The sequence below is a fragment of the Homalodisca vitripennis genome, chromosome 8 (genome assembly GCF_021130785.1).
Source record: "Homalodisca vitripennis isolate AUS2020 chromosome 8, UT_GWSS_2.1, whole genome shotgun sequence".
Lineage (NCBI taxonomy): Eukaryota > Metazoa > Arthropoda > Insecta > Hemiptera > Cicadellidae > Homalodisca > Homalodisca vitripennis.
In genome coordinates, this window is record NC_060214.1 from 29,308,674 (window position 1) to 29,327,957 (window position 19,284).

At 33.9% G+C, this 19,284-nt stretch overlaps 1 protein-coding gene across 2 annotated transcripts in view; it reads left to right on the plus strand.

The window, feature by feature from the left end:
- The first annotated feature begins 394 nt into the window (after positions 1-394).
- LOC124367464 (integrator complex subunit 2) overlaps positions 395-19,284 on the plus strand; it is a 41,978-nt gene continuing 23,088 nt past the window's right edge. For both annotated transcript variants that reach the window (XM_046824290.1, XM_046824289.1), the window contains exons 1-9: positions 395-979; positions 5,082-5,217; positions 5,585-5,798; positions 7,402-7,532; positions 12,610-12,786; positions 13,439-13,611; positions 14,383-14,580; positions 15,928-16,111; positions 17,294-17,442. In XM_046824290.1, coding sequence (XP_046680246.1) covers positions 696-979; positions 5,082-5,217; positions 5,585-5,798; positions 7,402-7,532; positions 12,610-12,786; positions 13,439-13,611; positions 14,383-14,580; positions 15,928-16,111; positions 17,294-17,442 — 1,646 coding nt within the window. In that variant the 5' untranslated portion in view covers positions 395-695. The remainder of the gene's footprint in view (positions 980-5,081; positions 5,218-5,584; positions 5,799-7,401; positions 7,533-12,609; positions 12,787-13,438; positions 13,612-14,382; positions 14,581-15,927; positions 16,112-17,293; positions 17,443-19,284) is intronic.

The window sequence follows — 19,284 nt, forward strand, 5'->3', positions numbered from 1 at the left end:
AAAATGTATCACTGATGTAATAATAAAGATTTGGAATTAGCAAATTAGCAAATGCAAGAATAAATTTTATTTATTTTAAGGCTCTGAATCTGAACACAAAATTGAACTTACTTACATGACATAATAGTTACAGAATGAAAATTTTGACTACTGTCTTTTATAAATCACATACAAGTTACAAACTGATGACATGTAAAGTACACGTCGGTTTTGATTTAAATTTAACCAGTAATTGGTTAACCGGTGCCATGCTGTTTTGAATGTGCATAATCTCTTTAAATAACACATACAAAAAAACAAAACATATGGCTTTATAGTATAAATAATAAGCCCGGACCGAGCCACTGTGCGAAAGAAAAAAAGTGGAGTTGTTACGACTCACCTCAATGTTGTTTTGTTTGTTGTTGACTGTTGATGGGTGAGGGAAGGGTTAGTCTTATGCCTAATGTCTGACGTGTGTGCGTCTGAGATGAGGCGGCATTGTGCAAGTTTAGGTTATGTTTGGTTTTAATTATGATTTCTGTGTTTATTTTTAGCAGTAAATTCACTCCAATAACAATAGATCATGCCGAAAACTGAACTTTATAATGAGTGTTATTGATTATGAGACGATTTTTATACCATTTATTTGCAATAAGTAACTATCCATTGTGTGTTATTGTACTGAACAGAGAAAGGTTGACTAGGCTATTGAGATGGCGTTCAATTATATAGTATCTCCTAAAGTGTTCAAAGCACTACAAACTGTTGATATCAATGAACTTTCAAAATTTACAACCAAGGAAATACGACCCATTTTACCTTGTTTAGTAAGAATGAGTTTAATATCACCCTTGGATTCAACAAAAGAATGTGCAGAGGGTAGAAAAGTTATTTTGACACTGCTCTCAGGAATTGAATGGGTCAATACTATAGTTGCATTATTATCTATAGATTTTCATGGACTTGAGTTGGATGTGAAAAAAGAACAGATGTTGAGGTAAGATATTTATTTATTTTTCTTTATTACAAACCATACTACAGGGTGCCATATATGCTGGCTGGATCAGTGGGGCTGCAGTATAATAAGCGTCCAACACTCAAGTGATCAATAATATCAAATCATCAATATTCATGAGTAAAGAGTCCTCGTTACAACTTCTTGCACCAAATTATGTTATATTTTAATTACGTTGTATTTCACGTTAACTTACAGTATCAAAAGTAATAATGCAGTTGTGAATAAAAGACAATCTAGGATATATTTTTATGAAATATACAAACAAAACAGTATAACATTTACTTACTTTTTACTATTTTGAAGGATAAACATGTCTGATACAAATAAAACATGTGCATAACCACTGCACTTGCTGCCATTATAGATCTGCAGTATTAGTGTCAGTAACAGGTAATTCAGTGGTAACCTATTACCGGGATACTGTTGTTTCAGTAACAGCTGGGCTGAACGATTGTTTTCATAATGAGTTTTTGGTTTTGGGTTACTCGGTAACCAGTAACAGCTCAAGCCAATTCATGTAAGCAATGAGGCATATATTAGCAATGGAAATATTACTATACTATGTAATTTTACTATGTGATTAAGTAGGTTTAGATTAGGTTATTGTAAATATGTTACTAGGAGTAACAATTTTAAACAAAACCTTTACAAGCATTTACATGATCTGAGCTTGAATTTTGTTACTATCTCTAGGGATATTTTCCCTTTTTTGTCAGCAGTGCGGGATGGCAGGCGCCCCTAAAGCCTGCACTGATGGCCAGAAGTATTTCCAATCGGTACTTTCCCGATCTTAGATCACGTTCTAAATCTTAAGACGTTGGATCAGAGAAGTTGGATGGTCTGGGAGGTGATCTGAAGTCAGGAAAATACTGATCAGAAATGCCCCTGTCCATTAATTGCGGGCTTCGTTGGCCCCTCGTGCCACCCCGCACTTCTGGCGAAACAAAAAAATACATCAGGATAGTATCCAAATTTGAGCTCAGATCACATGAGCGCTTGTTAAGGATATTTATAACATGTACGTATAGTACCCAACAATTGTGTTGCATATCAAATTTATTAGTTTATATTACATTGTAATGAGTTAGTTAATTTTTTGTATACTAACATGCTACCGTGGTAACAGGGTACAGGAACGTAATAACTCAATATGCTATTTTGTAATAGGTATTGACAAACAATAGTAGCCTATACCCTGTCTCTAGCGGCCATTACTCAAATACCACACACATGGTTTAACTTTGTTTCAATTACTTTGGAACAATAATGTCGAACTGAATTACATTAGGTAGACTTTTAAGATTGTATTATAGTGAAGCTATAGTTTTATATTTCAAAGAAATATGCATTTTAGATTATATAAAATAGGCTATACAAGATTCTTTATATAAGTTTGGACATTTATAATTATTTAACAGGGTAAACAAACATGCCAGAAAGCATTTAAATGGTCCTAATTGATGATTTGATATTACCGATTACTCAAGTGGTGGACTCTTATTATACTGCAGCCATAAGTGTTTCATAGGTTCTGGGAGGTTATCCATTTCTCATGAAGTTTTTTTTTAATTTTATCCTTGCAAGAAAATACAACATAGTCAGCACTTCCATAAGGGGAGGCAAACAATTACATTATAAATTGATTTGATATTGCCAAAATAGTATAGTTAGCGACCACTACGTCAATTGAATCAGGAACTTGTTAATTACTTTCTTATTACTGTATCTTAGTTGTGATGAAAATAATTTTACGACCAATATTTACTTCATAGCCATAAAATGATAAAGTAATTAATAAGTTCCCTTTCAAGGAAGACATAATATGTTAACGTTTATAACAAGAAAACCAAAACGTACAAATTTGAAAAATTGCGCTCTGACAAGAAACGTATTCATTCACAATTTTACAGCAGTGAAATAAAGAGTAGTTCTGCGAAATTACTAGGTCAACTTCAATTTCTTTTATTTATTAGTATGACGATAAGGTAAGCCTTAGAAAGTGAGAAATACGAAAATTAAGTCTCAAATTCTTTTGTTAATATTTCCGAGCGATAATAAGTTTCAGAGTCCATGTGTTATGTGAACATTTCAATCATTCTTCAGGATGGACAAGATAAGAAGTGGTACAGTGCGTGAACAACAAAGCTATCAACAATATACCTTTTAAACACTTTTTTTATTTTCTAAGGGATGCCTGATCGTCAAAATAAAAGACTAATATGAAAGAAATTAAACGTGACCCCAAATTGCTCAAAATTACTCATCAACATTATTAATTATATTTTCACTTAAATAAAATAGCAGCTGTTATTCTTTTCATTTGATTTTTCTTTTTTTGCATAATTTTTATATAAAATGTGAGGTAACTGCATGTTAACTGTCAACAATAGGTTCCAATATGTACTATGAATCCATTTATAATCATACGAAAATTGTGGTGGTACTGTATTGGAATTGAATTAACCTTAATTGGATGTTTGATGAGTAACTGATTACTTGTATAGAAAATATATAGATCTGATACCTACATGAAATCTTTGTTGTCAATATAGTAGTAATTCAGTATTCATATAACCTCTGATAGACTATTTAACGAAAATAAAAATTAGTTTGCTGATTTACTTACTTCTTAAACACACGTATAATGGTCCGGACCAAAGCAGTAATTTATCTTCTGGGTTTAAATCCTCGAAGGTTGTGCTTTGACTAGTCTACATTAGAATAACTTACACAATATTAATATAACTTTACTGTCACTAAAATTACATCTTTTACAGAGTGAGCTTAGATTCTCGGCTATACAAAGACAGATGACATTGTCAAATAGAGACTATACATAAATAATGTTATAGTTAAAATAAGTATCATAAATAAAATACCTACGAATCAAAATACTACAATTTTTCATCTAAATATTCATCTACCGAGAATATTTAATACAAAAATTTTAACCTAGATTTGAATTTTACATTATCCTCAATAAACTTTTAACTCTTGTGGAAGCTTATTAAAGAACTTAATTCCCATATACTGAAGCCAGTGTTAACCTATGTCTGTGAATTTGAAGATAATGTTTATTTCTAGTTTCATAATTTGTGCTGATGTTAATGTTCATTACAGAAATTATTATAAAAAAATTTTCCATTAAGTTCTTTGAATTATTCTTTACACAAAGAGTTTTTCTTGGCAAATCTCAAAATTCTAAAAACTTTCTTTTATTGCAAAAATATTTAGAGCATCAGTTGACCTACCTATCCCAAACTCGATACAAAAATTAATTAAACAATAAAAGAACACATAATAAACCTTCTTCCAGGTTTCAAAATCAACACTGTCACTTAAAATAAGCATTTGACAGCAACACAAGTTTAGTCTTTTGGACAACTTTTCTAACAAATCATAAAAGGTAGGCTATATACCATATAAAATTATCTGTTATTGATTATATGTTTACCTAGTAGTAGTTAAATATTACCACTCAATTAAACACTATAGTTATACAATTCATTATACAATTTTTCAAATAAATTAGCATTAAATTCGTTCTTCATATAGCTTTATCTATTAAACCATTCTAATTGAACCATGACCGTTGGAACAGAGCCAAACTTACGATTCTAATTATAACTTTTTAAGTGTATTTCAGTTTTAATAATTACAAGTAGACTATATACTGTTAGATTAATATTTTATATTGATTTGAGAAACAGACCTTGAATTGCACCCATCTTTAAAGTAACCATAACATTCACATTGATGAAGAAATGAAAGATCAAATTAAATGATTATGCCCTATTAATAATCAGAATCGCCTTAACGTACTTAAAATATTAAATCAATCATCATCGGCCAATGCCTTTACCTGTGAGTGCGGGCTGCCTTACAGTAGCCTACGTTACTGTCCCACAGTGCAGGCAACAAATGAAAAACATCTATATAATACCTGTCAGGTTGTGGTTCTAAATTCCAGAGGGTGTGAGTATATTGATCATACTCTTTTTGTCTTGTTAAAAGCGAACTTATATAAATTTACTTAAGATTAATTAAGGTTAGCAGACTCAATATTTTTGGAAACTTTCAGGCAAAAACAAGGCAGCGCAGTAACCGACAGTGCACTGGTGCAGGTACAAGAAGATGGATTTATAGAGTTTGAACGTACAGATTCCACCCGAAGACTTCGCCTCGTCTTGTATGAAATCCTCATGATACAGTATCAGGTGAGTTGTTTTAAGTTTTTTTTTTTTACTACATATTTCCGGTAGTTTAGAGTACTTACCAAACAGACCAATAACACATTCAAACTTTGTATCAAACTTCATTTCTTCATTGACAAGAATGAGTTCTATTATGATGCATGTCCAACCTCGGAATTTGGTATAGCGTCACTCAGTAGGCTGACATAATTTCTCTTTTGTCTGTCGGAAGGTTTATAACAAATATTTTTCTACATGATTGTCCAAAGTGATCATGTAATTATAATTTTGCATACAACCTCAGCGAAGCCTGTAAGGTGACACATATGGTGTGATTGCAAGGTCATTGATGAAAAACTAGGTAAATGTACTAGTGTTTGCTTTTTTTCAGAGGGGAAGCACCGGCGAATCATTCTTGAAGCAGTCGGACATCTTTGACAACTCCGTGTACATACCAGAGATATGTGATGTCATCAACATTGCCCTTGCAGAGCTGCCGGCTCTCCTGTCAGTCCAAGACATGGCAGAGACTTTACTCAGGGTGAAGCACGGGCCAGAGATCATATGTTGGATGGTAGCCAACGCTCCTGATACTTTCAACGAAGGTTAGTAATAATTTGTTATTGCATAACTGTGTGTTTTGGGAGAAAAACCTTTTCTGCGCACCATTTTTTGTATGGCTGTGTTTTCCAGATTAATATACTGAAAAGATATTAACCAAAAAAGAAATTTGTAACAATTTACTTTCAACTCACAGTAGATGAGATATGGTATTAACTTAGTTTGAAGACATTGGTAACATCAACCACATGCAACCTAAACATTTATTAACGCTTCACATGCCACTAATAAATCCACAAACTTTCCTATAACGCCAAGAGATGTAAAAAATGTTGTTTCTGTAAGTTCAAAACTAATTTTTATTATAACTAAATTATAAAAGGTAAAAGCAAAATTGGATAAAACAGGGCATTTTACTTAAAATTTGCGTATTAATTGATACAAATAAAAAAAGAACTATTTAAAAAACTGGTTTTTTTTCATAAACTTTAATTTCATTGTTAAAATTAATGTAACTAAACTGAAAAGCTTAATAATATTTTACTATAAAACAAGATACATATTTCAAACTAAACACAACACTACCATACGTGAAGAATAATGACGAGATATGTAGTAGACGCCCACTCGTGACAACCGAGAAAGCAGTAGTAATACACAACATGGATGTTTGGTTATTGCTCTGTCTGAGATACAGCACTGACGAGCAGGTGGTCGGAGTTAGATAAAGGGTGCTCCCCTCTCCCTGCCACAGAGTGAAGGTCGTTTATAAATACTTCCTGCAACTGCAATAGGCATGGAGCGTGCACCAGGCATTTCAAAGACCTTTTGTGAACTAAAAAACAATCTATAATATCGGATATAACTGTATTTGGCGTTTTGGTCAGTCTACTATTCTAATATATCCATCTACGTCGTGGGAAGAATTAAAAGAACAGAACACACTTTATTCTTAACAGGACATCTAAGTGGAGAATATGTCAAGAGTGTATTACGGAGTCTATTATGGAACAATAGACAGAAATGGTATTCAAAAGTTACCGTGGTCTACCTGGTGTGTAGATTCCATCTATGACTATGTGGAAAAGTAAGTAATGTTCATGCGTTAATTTCTTTTTTTTGCATTCATTTTAATGTGTGAAATTTATGCACATGAATGAGATGTTTGTATTCTATTATGAAACCGTACACTAAAAAAAAAACATTAAGAAATGGTATTTATTATCAGAGAAAGGTTGTCACTGGGTAGTTGTTTCTTTGCAGATTCTACTTTATGATGTGAAAATATAGATTGTCCATGCTTTAGTTTAGTAATTTATTTTGCTTTAATTATTTTCACAGTGGAGTAACAAATAGTTGTTAATCACAACAAAGCTCAATCGTTACTAAACTTGTTTGTTCAAAAGAGATTATTCAGTGGATTGAGTACAAAAAGTTATTATTAAAATAATTAGGGTTGGTCAAATGTTTAAAAAATTATTACTTGCTCACATTAAAACACCTTATTTGATAATAGATTGAATCAAGCACAGTGCTTTATACATAGTGTTTAAATCTCTGTTTTAAAATAAATTGGTGAGATTGTTTAAAAACTGGGTATATTTGTAATGAGTTAGATAACTAGTACATGTATTACTGTCGTTGCAGTTACCACAAGCCTCATAACCAACGCGGACACGCGAGATGAGGACAACGGAGGGAGTAGAATACGGGCACAGACCCTCAACATGCTGTGCCAAATGAATCCATCCCAAGCACTTGCCGTTCGTGCTAAATGTGTGAGTAGATTTTACCTTTTTATGTAATTTTTTGTTCAATGGTCACTTAATAGTCACAGAAATCTGTGTACTTTAAATGTTTTTAATTTCTTGACTGTGTACTCAGCTTAGTTCTCAAAGTTCTTCAGCGTTTATGTCTATCATTCTCAGTGTGATTTTTTTCTATGAATGTGTATAACTCTCCCTAACAAAATGAGTTGAGTGACAAAATTTCCATCATTAATCACAATATCTGTGATTCCTAGGCCAGATACACCTTGTACATTTTATTGAACTGACATCAAACCTGTCGAGTTAATCAAACCTATATTATTAAAAAATGTCTAGTGCATGGCTAGTTCTCTGATTTATTGACAATTTCAAAAATCACCCCAGTTTTTAAGAAAGAAGACAGAAACCTGCCCCAAAATTATTGACCCATCTCGATTGTGCCTATTTTTTCAAATATAATTGAAACTACAATGCACAGGAAACAATTACTATTTTTAAACCTACTATAAATTACTATCTACTACTATTACTAATTCACAATTTGGCTTCAAAACTGGTCGCTCTACAACTAATGTAGTTATGAATGTAGTGGGTAATGCACTTGAAGCTTTGATAGTAAAGAATCGGTTGCTTTATCTTTATTTGATTTGAGCAAGGCTTTTGATTGTGTTCTTTTCGAGAGTATTCTTAAAAAACCGAGTTTCTACAGCATATTGGAACATTCTATAATAATCATACATCAAGTGTCATTGGGAGTCCCACAAGGCTCAGTCCTTGGCCCTTTTATCTTCATCACAGTGATTAATGACTTAGTAAATGTATTGTGGTACAATCTGTCATATATGCTGATGATTTAACTGTTTACAATAGTAATAAAAGTAAAGCTAGTTTGCATGCCAAGATGGAAGTAGCTCAATTGGATACACTCAATCCGTTTTCCTCAAATAAAATTCTATGTAATGTTGAAAAGACAACATATATACTACTTAGTTTAACTTTGATACCAATGATAATTGTGTAAATCTGCTTGGTTTTTATATTGATTGTATTTGGAAGGATCATATCAACAATGAATATACCAAAATTTCTCAAGTGAACTTTTTTTTGTGGAAATTATCTCAATTGATTATATTAGAACGGCCTACTTGGTCTATTGCAACAGTTTCACAAGTTTTACCGATAGTAATTAGAACAAATTGTAGTGCTGGTCCACAGGAACACTGTAGACCAATTTTTATACAGACCAGAATTCTTACAGTAATTGATCTATACTTATTTCATACCTTACTACATATAAAAACTAATATACACTTATTTTTTACCAGTTAGGATATACATTTGCGAGCAAGGAATGTCTCACGGACAAGTTTAATCGCTATCTCCCTCACGTCAGCTGATGGGTTGTGCATGAGACCAATGGGGAATTTGTTTCCTCTTGTGATGAACTCGTCCGCACTATTTTTATAAACAATGACTTTTGCAAAATTGTGATGTCAGTGCTGTTATGTCAGCCTTAGAATGTTTACTAGGACATGTTACATAGCTGGATAGACACGCTACATAGGAAATTATCAGATAGCGTTTTCATAGTGAAACGTCTGTTCTGTTCTCTTGGACTTTTTCGTCAGCTGCCCTTACCACATCATCAGTGACAAGAGAAGGCCAACCGCTCCGATTCTCATCATGCACATTTGTTCAACTGCCATTGAACATTCTAATCCACTTTCTCACCATTCCTTCACTCGTCACTATTCCCCGTAAACATCTCGAAGTTGACGATAAATTTCTTTTGGTTTCACATTCCTTGCTTTAAAAAATCTTATTACAGAACGAATCTCACAATCAGCAAGATCAATAATTATCTGAAATATTTTAAACGTTCAGAGAAAACTGAAAACACAGTAGAGACCTGTGACCTGTATTCCGTAGTTTAGTTAATGATTAGTGTTTTGTATAGTTTTGTATTAAGTGCATGTCTTTAGTGTTAGTGAAGTTGACAAACAACATGTAGGTTGTGATTCCTGACTTATGCGTGCCACAACGCTTTAGTAAGATTTGTTTATTTTAACCTAGTTTGTAATTATGTATTAGGTTAGTTCTTTACCTGAAGAAGAGATCAGATTGCAGATCTCGAAACGTAGTGTTACTGTTTTCTTGTTTCACTGAACGATGGCAAATGTCCGGAAAAATCCTGTTTCCTTCACAATCCTTCCATCATCAAAAATAACCTTCAAACAAAGAACAGTAGAGAACAACTAAAATGGTGTGAGTTGACAGCCAGTGAACAAGGACGACTATTGCGCATGCACGGAACAGCGATCGCAGCGCTACGGCAGCAGTAGAATGAAACAGTACTTACTTTCCAAACACGCCTCGTACATGAAGGGTGAAATACTTATAAAGCCTAATTTCTGTATAAACTATAAGTAAGTTTAAATTAATGATTAATATTACTTAACCCTCCGGCTGATAATAAGAAACTCCCAGAATGATAAGCTAGAATTTGCCCGTGTGTAGCATATTTTTAAGAAATTTACTAAAAATATTTAATAAATTAAAATTTAAATAAGTGTTATATATCAATGTTTTTGTTATTAAACCATAGAATAATTTACAGTAATAAAAGTAATTCACTTACCTTGGCATATATATTTTTTATGTACACATAAAACTGAAAATGTAATTATTAAAGAAATATTTTTTCAAAGTTTCAAGCTTTGTTATTTCTAAAGATATCAAGACACTCCAAATGTAAGAATTATACACCATTTCATAATGAACAAAAGTCTTTAATGACATATATACACATATTTTCAACACAAAACATGTTTTCTTTCAAAAACTGAAAAAAAATGCACAACTGCTTTTTTTAGTCATCTTCACTAGAGTAGGTCCTCTTCCTCCTCCCTGAATGTGTAGGCCTAGTGAAGTGCTCCAACTTATGATAACACGTAGGGTGAACACCACAGTTACAACTGGGACACCAGAAAACACTTTTCTTCCTTTTTTACACCGGGATCATCAGCGCAAACAACACAAATTCTTTCATTTTTACCATGTAAAATGCGCAAGTAAATGGCTTCCATCTCCCATTTCATTTGGATTGAGTGTTGCATCTACCTGGCTAGCTAAATTTGAGATTATGCTGTCTACAAAGTCTTCTCTAAGACATAGGAGAATCAGTATTTCTGTGGTATAATATATATGAATCAAATACCGAAATATCTAGTAGATTGAAGAAAATCTTCTTCCAATACTTCTTAGTGGTTCGAGCACATGAAAGGTGATAGATGCTTTTATCACTGCAGTCTACACCTCCCATCTTCAAGTTATAATTATCAATTACAACAGGTTTTAACTGCACATTGTCCCTTTCTACTCCTCACATTTTTATCCTCGGCATGATAGGCTGTTGTCAGTAAGTACACAGGTTTTCCTATGAGCTTTTTGTTTGTACCCTACCAGAAGCGTCCTGTTTTTCCTGTAATATATACTTTTCCCTGTACACCTAGTTTAGCAGTTATAACTTCTTTTGATAGCCCCTTGGTGTTCTTATTTACAGTTCCTGTAATGAATGTTTTCATTTTGTAAAGCCTATCGGCAAGAGGCAGCTTTGTATAGAAATTATCCGTAAAGATATGGTACCCTTTATTGAGAAGATTGCATGAATTCAACTGATCAATTACCTACCACCTTTTCAGTGAAAGGATCATTACCTCCAGCAAGAAAATCTTTACCGCTGTATAAAGCTACATTCATCACGTAATTAGTTTCACTGTCACATAGTTCAAATTTTTTTATGCCGAATCTAGCATGTTTTTTCTTTGGCATGTAATTTATGAAAACACATCTATTTTTCATTCCTATGAGAGATTCATCAATTGATATATTTTGATAAGGTACAAAATATTCCTTGAGCTTGTTATTTATGTAATCATAAAATGTTCTAATTTTGTACCAGGGATCATAATTTGGGTCATTTACGGGGAGCCTCTTGCTTAGAGCATATGTGAAACACGGAGCTTATGAGCTGAAATCTGTTTATAGGCATAGTGTTTGAAAAGAATGGAATGTACCTATTACTTTTTTTGCTCCAGTAGTTTTCAATATTTTTCTCCCTAATCAAGCCCATATTTAGTACAATAGCTATAAATTTTTTCATCTCATTGACTGTTACATCTTTCCATCTTTGTATTCTAGAAAAGGTTTTCAAACTGTTTTGAATCTCTTTTTTTCTGTAACTCATCGTTACAATACTTGTTTTGTTTCTTTGACTAATAATTCCCAAATAAAGTTGGTAAAGTATAGATAAAAATAAGTTATAGCATTTGAATTTCGAGGAGGACAGTTTTTTATATCCCTGGATTTCTTACCGAAAATTCATCCTCGATATTCAGCTCTGGTTCAGGTGGCAGTACACGTATCCATATCGGTGGCTGAGGAATTCTTCGGGCAAGAGGAATATCAGATTCTGATGAACTGTCGTCCATATGTTCATTTGGTTCATCAACCATCTCATCATCGTCACTTCCCAATGAAATATCTGATAAAGAAACGTTGTCCGGTATTTCACTTTCACTATCAGAACTACCTTCCCGCACAATAATTCACGTATTTCACTTGAATGACACGGATCACCCATTTTACAACTTATAATAAACAATAAGCAAACCAGATAACCTCCTACCAACAGTGGCAACACAACACACAATGCGGCCGAACAATGCGCCACGCCCGCGATGAGTCCACCAGCTGCGTTGCCGGTCAGCCGCGTGCCGAGTGGCCTTTGGTTTGAAAACAGCTGACAACGAGTAATAATACGAACGTAAACTATATAAAATGAATTGTTAAATATGAGCATAGAAATCAACTGGTGTAAATTACTTTTGTATAACCTTTTGTGGTTTTCCGCGCAATAACAACGGAAAGTTGACCGACGGCTGTGCCGTCTTTATCAGTTCACAAGCGGTATAAATAGACGGCTGTGCCGTCGGTCATCAGTCGGAGGGTTAACCACAATTCATACTTGGTACAAGTTGCCACATTGGCCCAAGTCATATGTATAATATTGTAAATTGTTGGTCAGGTCGAGATGTGTCGTATGCCCGCCTTGGCTGTCACGCTGACCTTGGAGCATGCTGGGCGTGGCCAGAGATTTGATGGCAAGAGTGGTGATGTGGTTGCGTTCGTTTCTGGCCTCCTGCTCGGCAACGATCAGCAAGTGCGCAACTGGTTTGCATCGTTTGTGCGCAGCCGGCAAAAGGTTGGTTTGGTCAAATAATTCTGTTAGCATATTAAATGTGCAGTGATTAATAATAATCAATGATTTTTTTAAACCATTATGATATCCATTATGGTGTGCATCAAAATGTTATTAATGCACTTCCTCAATCTTGAAATCTCACAAAACATACAGAGTACATCAAAACCTATTGTCAAGTTCCTTCTGAATGTTGTATCTTGTAGCCTGCTGATATGTGATGTGTCAAATAGCTTCAAAGTGTAAATTTGATTATAAGTTGTTGAAAAAAATAAATATTTATAGGACATTCTTCAATATCTTTCCAACTCTTTTAGTGTTTATTAGTGCCTTTCAAATGTCTTTAAAAAAATGTAATTAATTTATAAATATTTAAAAGTTTTCCAAAATTATATTTTTATACGTTATAATTTTTGTTATGCACATTTATCTACTAAACTCAAAAATACTTAAATTTTTCTGAATCAGTAATATATAAAAATATTAGTTCTCATCTATTAGTAGATTTTTTATTTTTACATACAGTTTTTAAAAACTCTTAAATTGCTAGAAGATGTGCTCATACAAGAAAATTACTACCGATTCAAGTGTTAAAAATCATGTAGTCTCGGATTTCTTTAATGTACTTATCAGTGACGCTATGCTATACTTGCAGCAGCGACATAGGGAGAGCAGTGCGACTATGCAAGCATTGCGCGATGAGTTGATACATCACCTACAGGCTATGACACTGTTCTCAGTAGACAACCGACTGCCAGACAGCTGTGTGGTGCAGGCATCAGCTCTGCTGCGGCTCTACTGTGCTCTCCGGGGCATCGCTGGCACCAAGTGAGTCGTCTATCTTTTTATACTTTAACTCTTCGTACATCATTAATAAGTCCATTAACTTTCCTATAAAACACCAAGACAAGTAAAAAAAATTGTTTCTTTAAGTTCAAAGCTAATTTTTATTATAACTAAATGATAAAAGGTAGAAGCAAAAAAGTATAAAAATTGTATTTTACTTAAAATTAACATACTTATTGTTAAAAAATATAAAAACTATTTACAAAACTGTTTATTTTAAATAAATTTTAATTTCATTGTAAAATGTAATGAAACTGAAAAGTTTTATTACATTTTACTATAAAAAATATAAATATTTCAAACTAATCAAAACACTACTACATGATGAAAGATAATAACAAGATATGCAGTAGACGCGCACTTGTGATAACCGAGAAAGTAGTAATACACGCCACGGATATGTTTGGTTATGGCTCTGTAGGAGACGCAGAACTGCTGAGCAGGTTGCTGGAGTTAGACAAAGGGTGCTCGCCTCCCCTACTGCAGAATGAAGGTTGTATATAAATGCTTCCTCGGCAACCTCAGTAAGCACAGAACATGCACAAGGTATTTCGAAGGTATTTTGTGAACTAGAAATCTCTCCAAGAGACAACCTATAATATCAGATATAACTGTATTTGGCGTTTTGGTCAAAGTTTACCATTATAATATATCTGTCTACTGCGTGGAAAGGGTTAAAAACCAAAAGATATGTTACTGTATAACCATGTCTAGTGATGACTGAAAATTTACACTGTGCACACGTTTATGCAGGTTCCAGGAAGAGGAGATCTCCCTGATAGTGCAGCTGGTGACGTCTCACCCACCCCCCTCCCCAGCAGGGGTCAGGTTCGTTTCGCTCGGCCTCTGCATGCTCATCGCTTGTCCGTCGCTCATCGCAGTACACGAGCATGAGAGCAAGTGTATAGAGTGGGTACGCTGGCTCGTCCGGGAGGAAGCCTACTTTGAGAGGTTAGTTTCATTGAAATCTAGTCATATTTTTTGTTACGATTCATGTAAAGTAACTGAAAACAATTCATTATTGTATGTGACTTAAGAACCCAGTGGTGGCCAATGTTAACTATAAACACTTTTATGACCTTACTTTTTTCATTGAATTATGGAGATTTCTTACTTAATGAGTAATACATATACAAATGCTTTTTATTTTTTAATATTTGTTTTGTGTATTCATGGATTAAATTGTTTATATTTTGTTGTTTTAATATTCCAAAGTATATTATGTACAATAATATATAAGTATACAAGTCTATACATCATACATATTTTTTTATTATACACTAAGCCAGGCATCTCCAAACTTGTTCATTCGAGGGCCAAACTAAAAAATTTGGATGCAGGTATTTCTACATGTATTTTATCGGAAAATAATACAGTTATTTTTATATTACTTGTAGCTAAACCATTGGTAGTAGATTTCTAAAGAAAACTGTCAAGCATTTCCGTACTAAACATATTCGTTCATTTAGTAAAAATACTATTGCTAAGGTGTCTATTGAATAGCTTTATTAGTTGGATGGGGCAAGATATCAGCACAAAGTTTAGCTTCAGCTGGAGTAATGGAATTAGGACCTGGTCATTTATTAATATTAATACGGAATAATGCGCTTTTAACTTCTTCATCAGTGACTGAGCATGAGGAGAGAACATTAATGGAATATAAATCCAACGGAGGAGAGGGAGTGTTGTGATCTGCAAAGACAGAAGAGATGTTATTAGTATCTAAAATGGTTTGGTCATCTCCTGAGGAGATGCCATTGTAGGTCATAGTTGACAGTGAAGAATCAGTATTTTTAGTGACATTCTTCAAATAGCTTCAGAACACCTTAGAATTAAGTGTATTGGGCCGTGCGTGTGGGTGATATATTGAGAAAAACAGTGTCTTGACAATAATTTACAGTTACCACGGACTTGGAGAAACTGTAATAAATAATCAGGTTAAGTGTCTCTTTGTTTTCTCTATGAAAAGTTTTTTCAGTACAATAAGCGATTTGAGTTCATGGGTGTAACATTTAGAAAAAGAGGAGTTTCCAAATGGCTTATGTGGAGAATTTCTATTATTACAGCTACCAGCATTCTCACATAGAGATTCTTAAGATTTGTTTAAGTTTGAGGTAGAAGTTAGCAAATGCAGGTCCATTTCAGCTATCTCATTGTGAACTTTCTAAAGATCACATTGCTTTAAGTTAGACTGGCTATAGGAGGAAGCAGGTACAGGTTATTATTGTAACGTTATTTTTTTAATAAAATCTTTATATTAATAAATAGCCGGTAAATTAAATTTAAACTCATGTCCAGTGCCAGCGGTGTGACGGCATCGTTCGGTGAAATGCTGCTTCTGATGGCTATTCACTTCCATAGCAATCAGTTGAGCGCAATATTTGAACTAGTATCATCCACTCTGGGCATGAAGGTGCCGATACGACACAACAACATGACCCGCATGAAGCAGATCTTCACGCAGGAGATCTTCACTGAACAGGTCAGTTTCTTTTAGTGTTGTACTAGTGTGTGTGGAGTACGTATGGTATTTTGCACAAATAGGGAGGAATTAAGGGTTGAAGCTTATAGTTATTTTTGGTTCCAACAGAACTTTGGTAACAGAGTTATGTGATCAAAGGGGACAAATGCCAAGTTTTGATAGGTTAGGAAAAGCAGGCTTGCCTTTACCAGATTGAAAAAAAACAAAGTAGGAACACTTTTGAAATTCATGTTTGTATTGATAAAGAATTTATAAATGAAACAGAAAAAATCTAATTTTTACGTCTACATGTGGATAAACATCTTACATGGGAATCGTATATTGGTTATATAGTAACAAAAATTAATTCAAATTTTTATGCTCTAAAACGATTATCATTTCTCTGTAATTTATCAGTGCTTCAAGCTGCATTTCATGCTTATATTCAGTCACATGTATCTTATGGAATATTTGTCTATGGCGGGACCTCAAATCAAAATGTAAATAAAATTCTCTGTCTTCAAAAAATAAAGGTCTGAGAAAAATCTTGCAATTAAGAAGAGATGATTCAGTCAAGGAACATTTTACCAAATTAAGAATATTGACAGTGTATAGCCAGTAGATTTTTAATACAATAATTTATTTAAAAAATCACAAACTCAATTCTAAAACTTTTGAAGAGTTACACTTTACAATACCAGAAACAAAAACCATTATATTCATAATCATAAAGAAAAACCGTCTATGCTGGAATAAAATAAAATTTTTTAAACTATATTCCAAAAGTAATAAGGGAATTAAAAGACTTAAAAAATTCAAAATATTATTAAAAGATTTTCTTTTGCAGCATGCTTTTTATTCACTAGATGAATTATATACATTAGGAAAGTCATTATAACTCATAAACATACAATAGTGTTTTAAGGTTCTTTTACAATTATTTCTATTAGATATCATATGATGCTCTACAGTACATATGTAGTAACAGTGGTAATAGTAGTTTTAATGTACTTGACACTATTTATTGTATATTAATACATACTAAAGAAAGATTTTGATTTGATTTGTTAACATTTTATTTTATATTCAATTGTTATTAATTTTTGTATTGATATGAATTTGAGGAGCACAGAGGGCTTGATATCCCAAATTCCACTCCTTTAATAAAAGATTTTTCATTTCATTATTTCTTAACGGTTGCAGGTGGTAACGTCACATGCAGTCAAGGTCCCTGTCACAGTGAATCTGAGTGCTGACATCACAGGGTTCCTGCCTGTCCACTGTATACACCAGCTGCTCAAGAGCAGGGCGTTTACCAAACACAAAGTTCCCATCAAGGACTGGATATACAGGTAAGTGATATGCTTAATCCATTGACAGAGCTTTGCTTACTGCCTGTCCACTGTATACACCAACTGCTCAAGAGCAGAGCGTTTACCAAACACAAAGTTCCCATCAAGGACTGGATATACAGGTAAGTGATATGCTTAATCCATTGACAGAGCTTTGCTTACTGCCTGTCCACTGTATACACCAACTGCTCAAGAGCAGAGCGTTTACCAAACACAAAGTTCCCATCAAGGACTGGATATACAGGTAAGTGATATGCTTAATCCATTGACAGAGCTTCTCTTACTGCCTGTCCACTGTATACACCAGCTGCTCAAGAGCAGGGCGTTTACCAAACACAAAGTTCCCATCAAGGACTGGATATACAGGTAAGTGATATGCTTAATCCATTGACAGAGCTTCTCTTACTGCCTGTCCATTGTATACACCAGCTGCTCAAGAGCAGGGCGTTTACCAAACACAAAGTTCCCATCAAGGACTGGATATACAGGTAAGTGATATGCTTAACCCATTGACAGAGCTTCTCTTACTGCCTGTCCATTGTATACACCAACTGCTCAAGAGCAGGGCGTTTACCAAACACAAAGTTCCCATCAAGGACTGGATATACAGGTAAGTGATATGCTTAACCCATTGACAGAGCTTCTCTTACTGCCTGTCCATTGTATACACCAACTGCTCAAGAGCAGGGCGTTTACCAAACACAAAGTTCCCATCAAGGACTGGATATACAGGTAAGTGATATGCTTAACCCATTGACAGAGCTTCTCTTACTGCCTGTCCATTGTATACACCAACTGCTCAAGAGCAGGGCGTTTACCAAACACAAAGTTCCCATCAAGGACTGGATATACAGGTAAGTGATATGCTTAACCCATTGACAGAGCTTTTCTTACTGCCTGTCCATTGTATACACCAGCTGCTCAAGAGCAGAGTGTTTACCAAACACAAAGTTCCCATCAAGGACTGGATATACAGGTAAGTGATATGCTTAACCCATTGACAGAGCTTTTCTTACTGCCTGTCCATTGTATACACCAGCTGCTCAAGAGCAGAGTGTTTACCAAACACAAAGTTCCCATCAAGGACTGGATATACAGGTAAGTGATATGCTTAACCCATTGACAGAGCTTTTCTTACTGCCTGTCCATTGTATACACCAGCTGCTCAAGAGCAGAGTGTTTACCAAACACAAAGTTCCCATCAAGGACTGGATATACAGGTAAGTGATGTGCTTAATCCATTCACTTACTTCGATAGAGCATTTCCACAGGTCTCAGAGCTAGTGCCAATTTGTGCACCTGTTAGTTTGATTTAAAGTTGACTCTGCTGCAATTGTAGATGAATTTTTTGGACATGTTGATTCAGATTTTATAACAATTACATCATTGAACTACACTGACAGTGATTGGTAAACTTATGAAGAATACTGTTACACAATTTAAATGGAAAGCAATAATTTATTAAAAAGTTAAATCTGACTGTCTATACACATAAAAAAATAGATAGAAGTAATTAATTTCCGGGGACCTAACTTGTGCAATTACTTTATAAATACGTTAGGAATGGAGACTTTCTTAAAACATATGAGGTAACGTTTTATTATTGGTTTTATAGTATCTCGCAAATTGTAAATCTGAACAAAAGTTACATGGATAACTATTGTTACTTTTCAATTAACTTCAAATTCCCTTCTGAACAATTTTAAAATGACTGTAACTTTATAATATGACAGAGTGCTTAAAAATCAGAAATATACTTTTTTGATAATTTCATTTAAAGTAAAACAGTGTTGTGTTCTTGATATTATTTTACATCTCTCTATTGAGGAAAGATAGAACTAA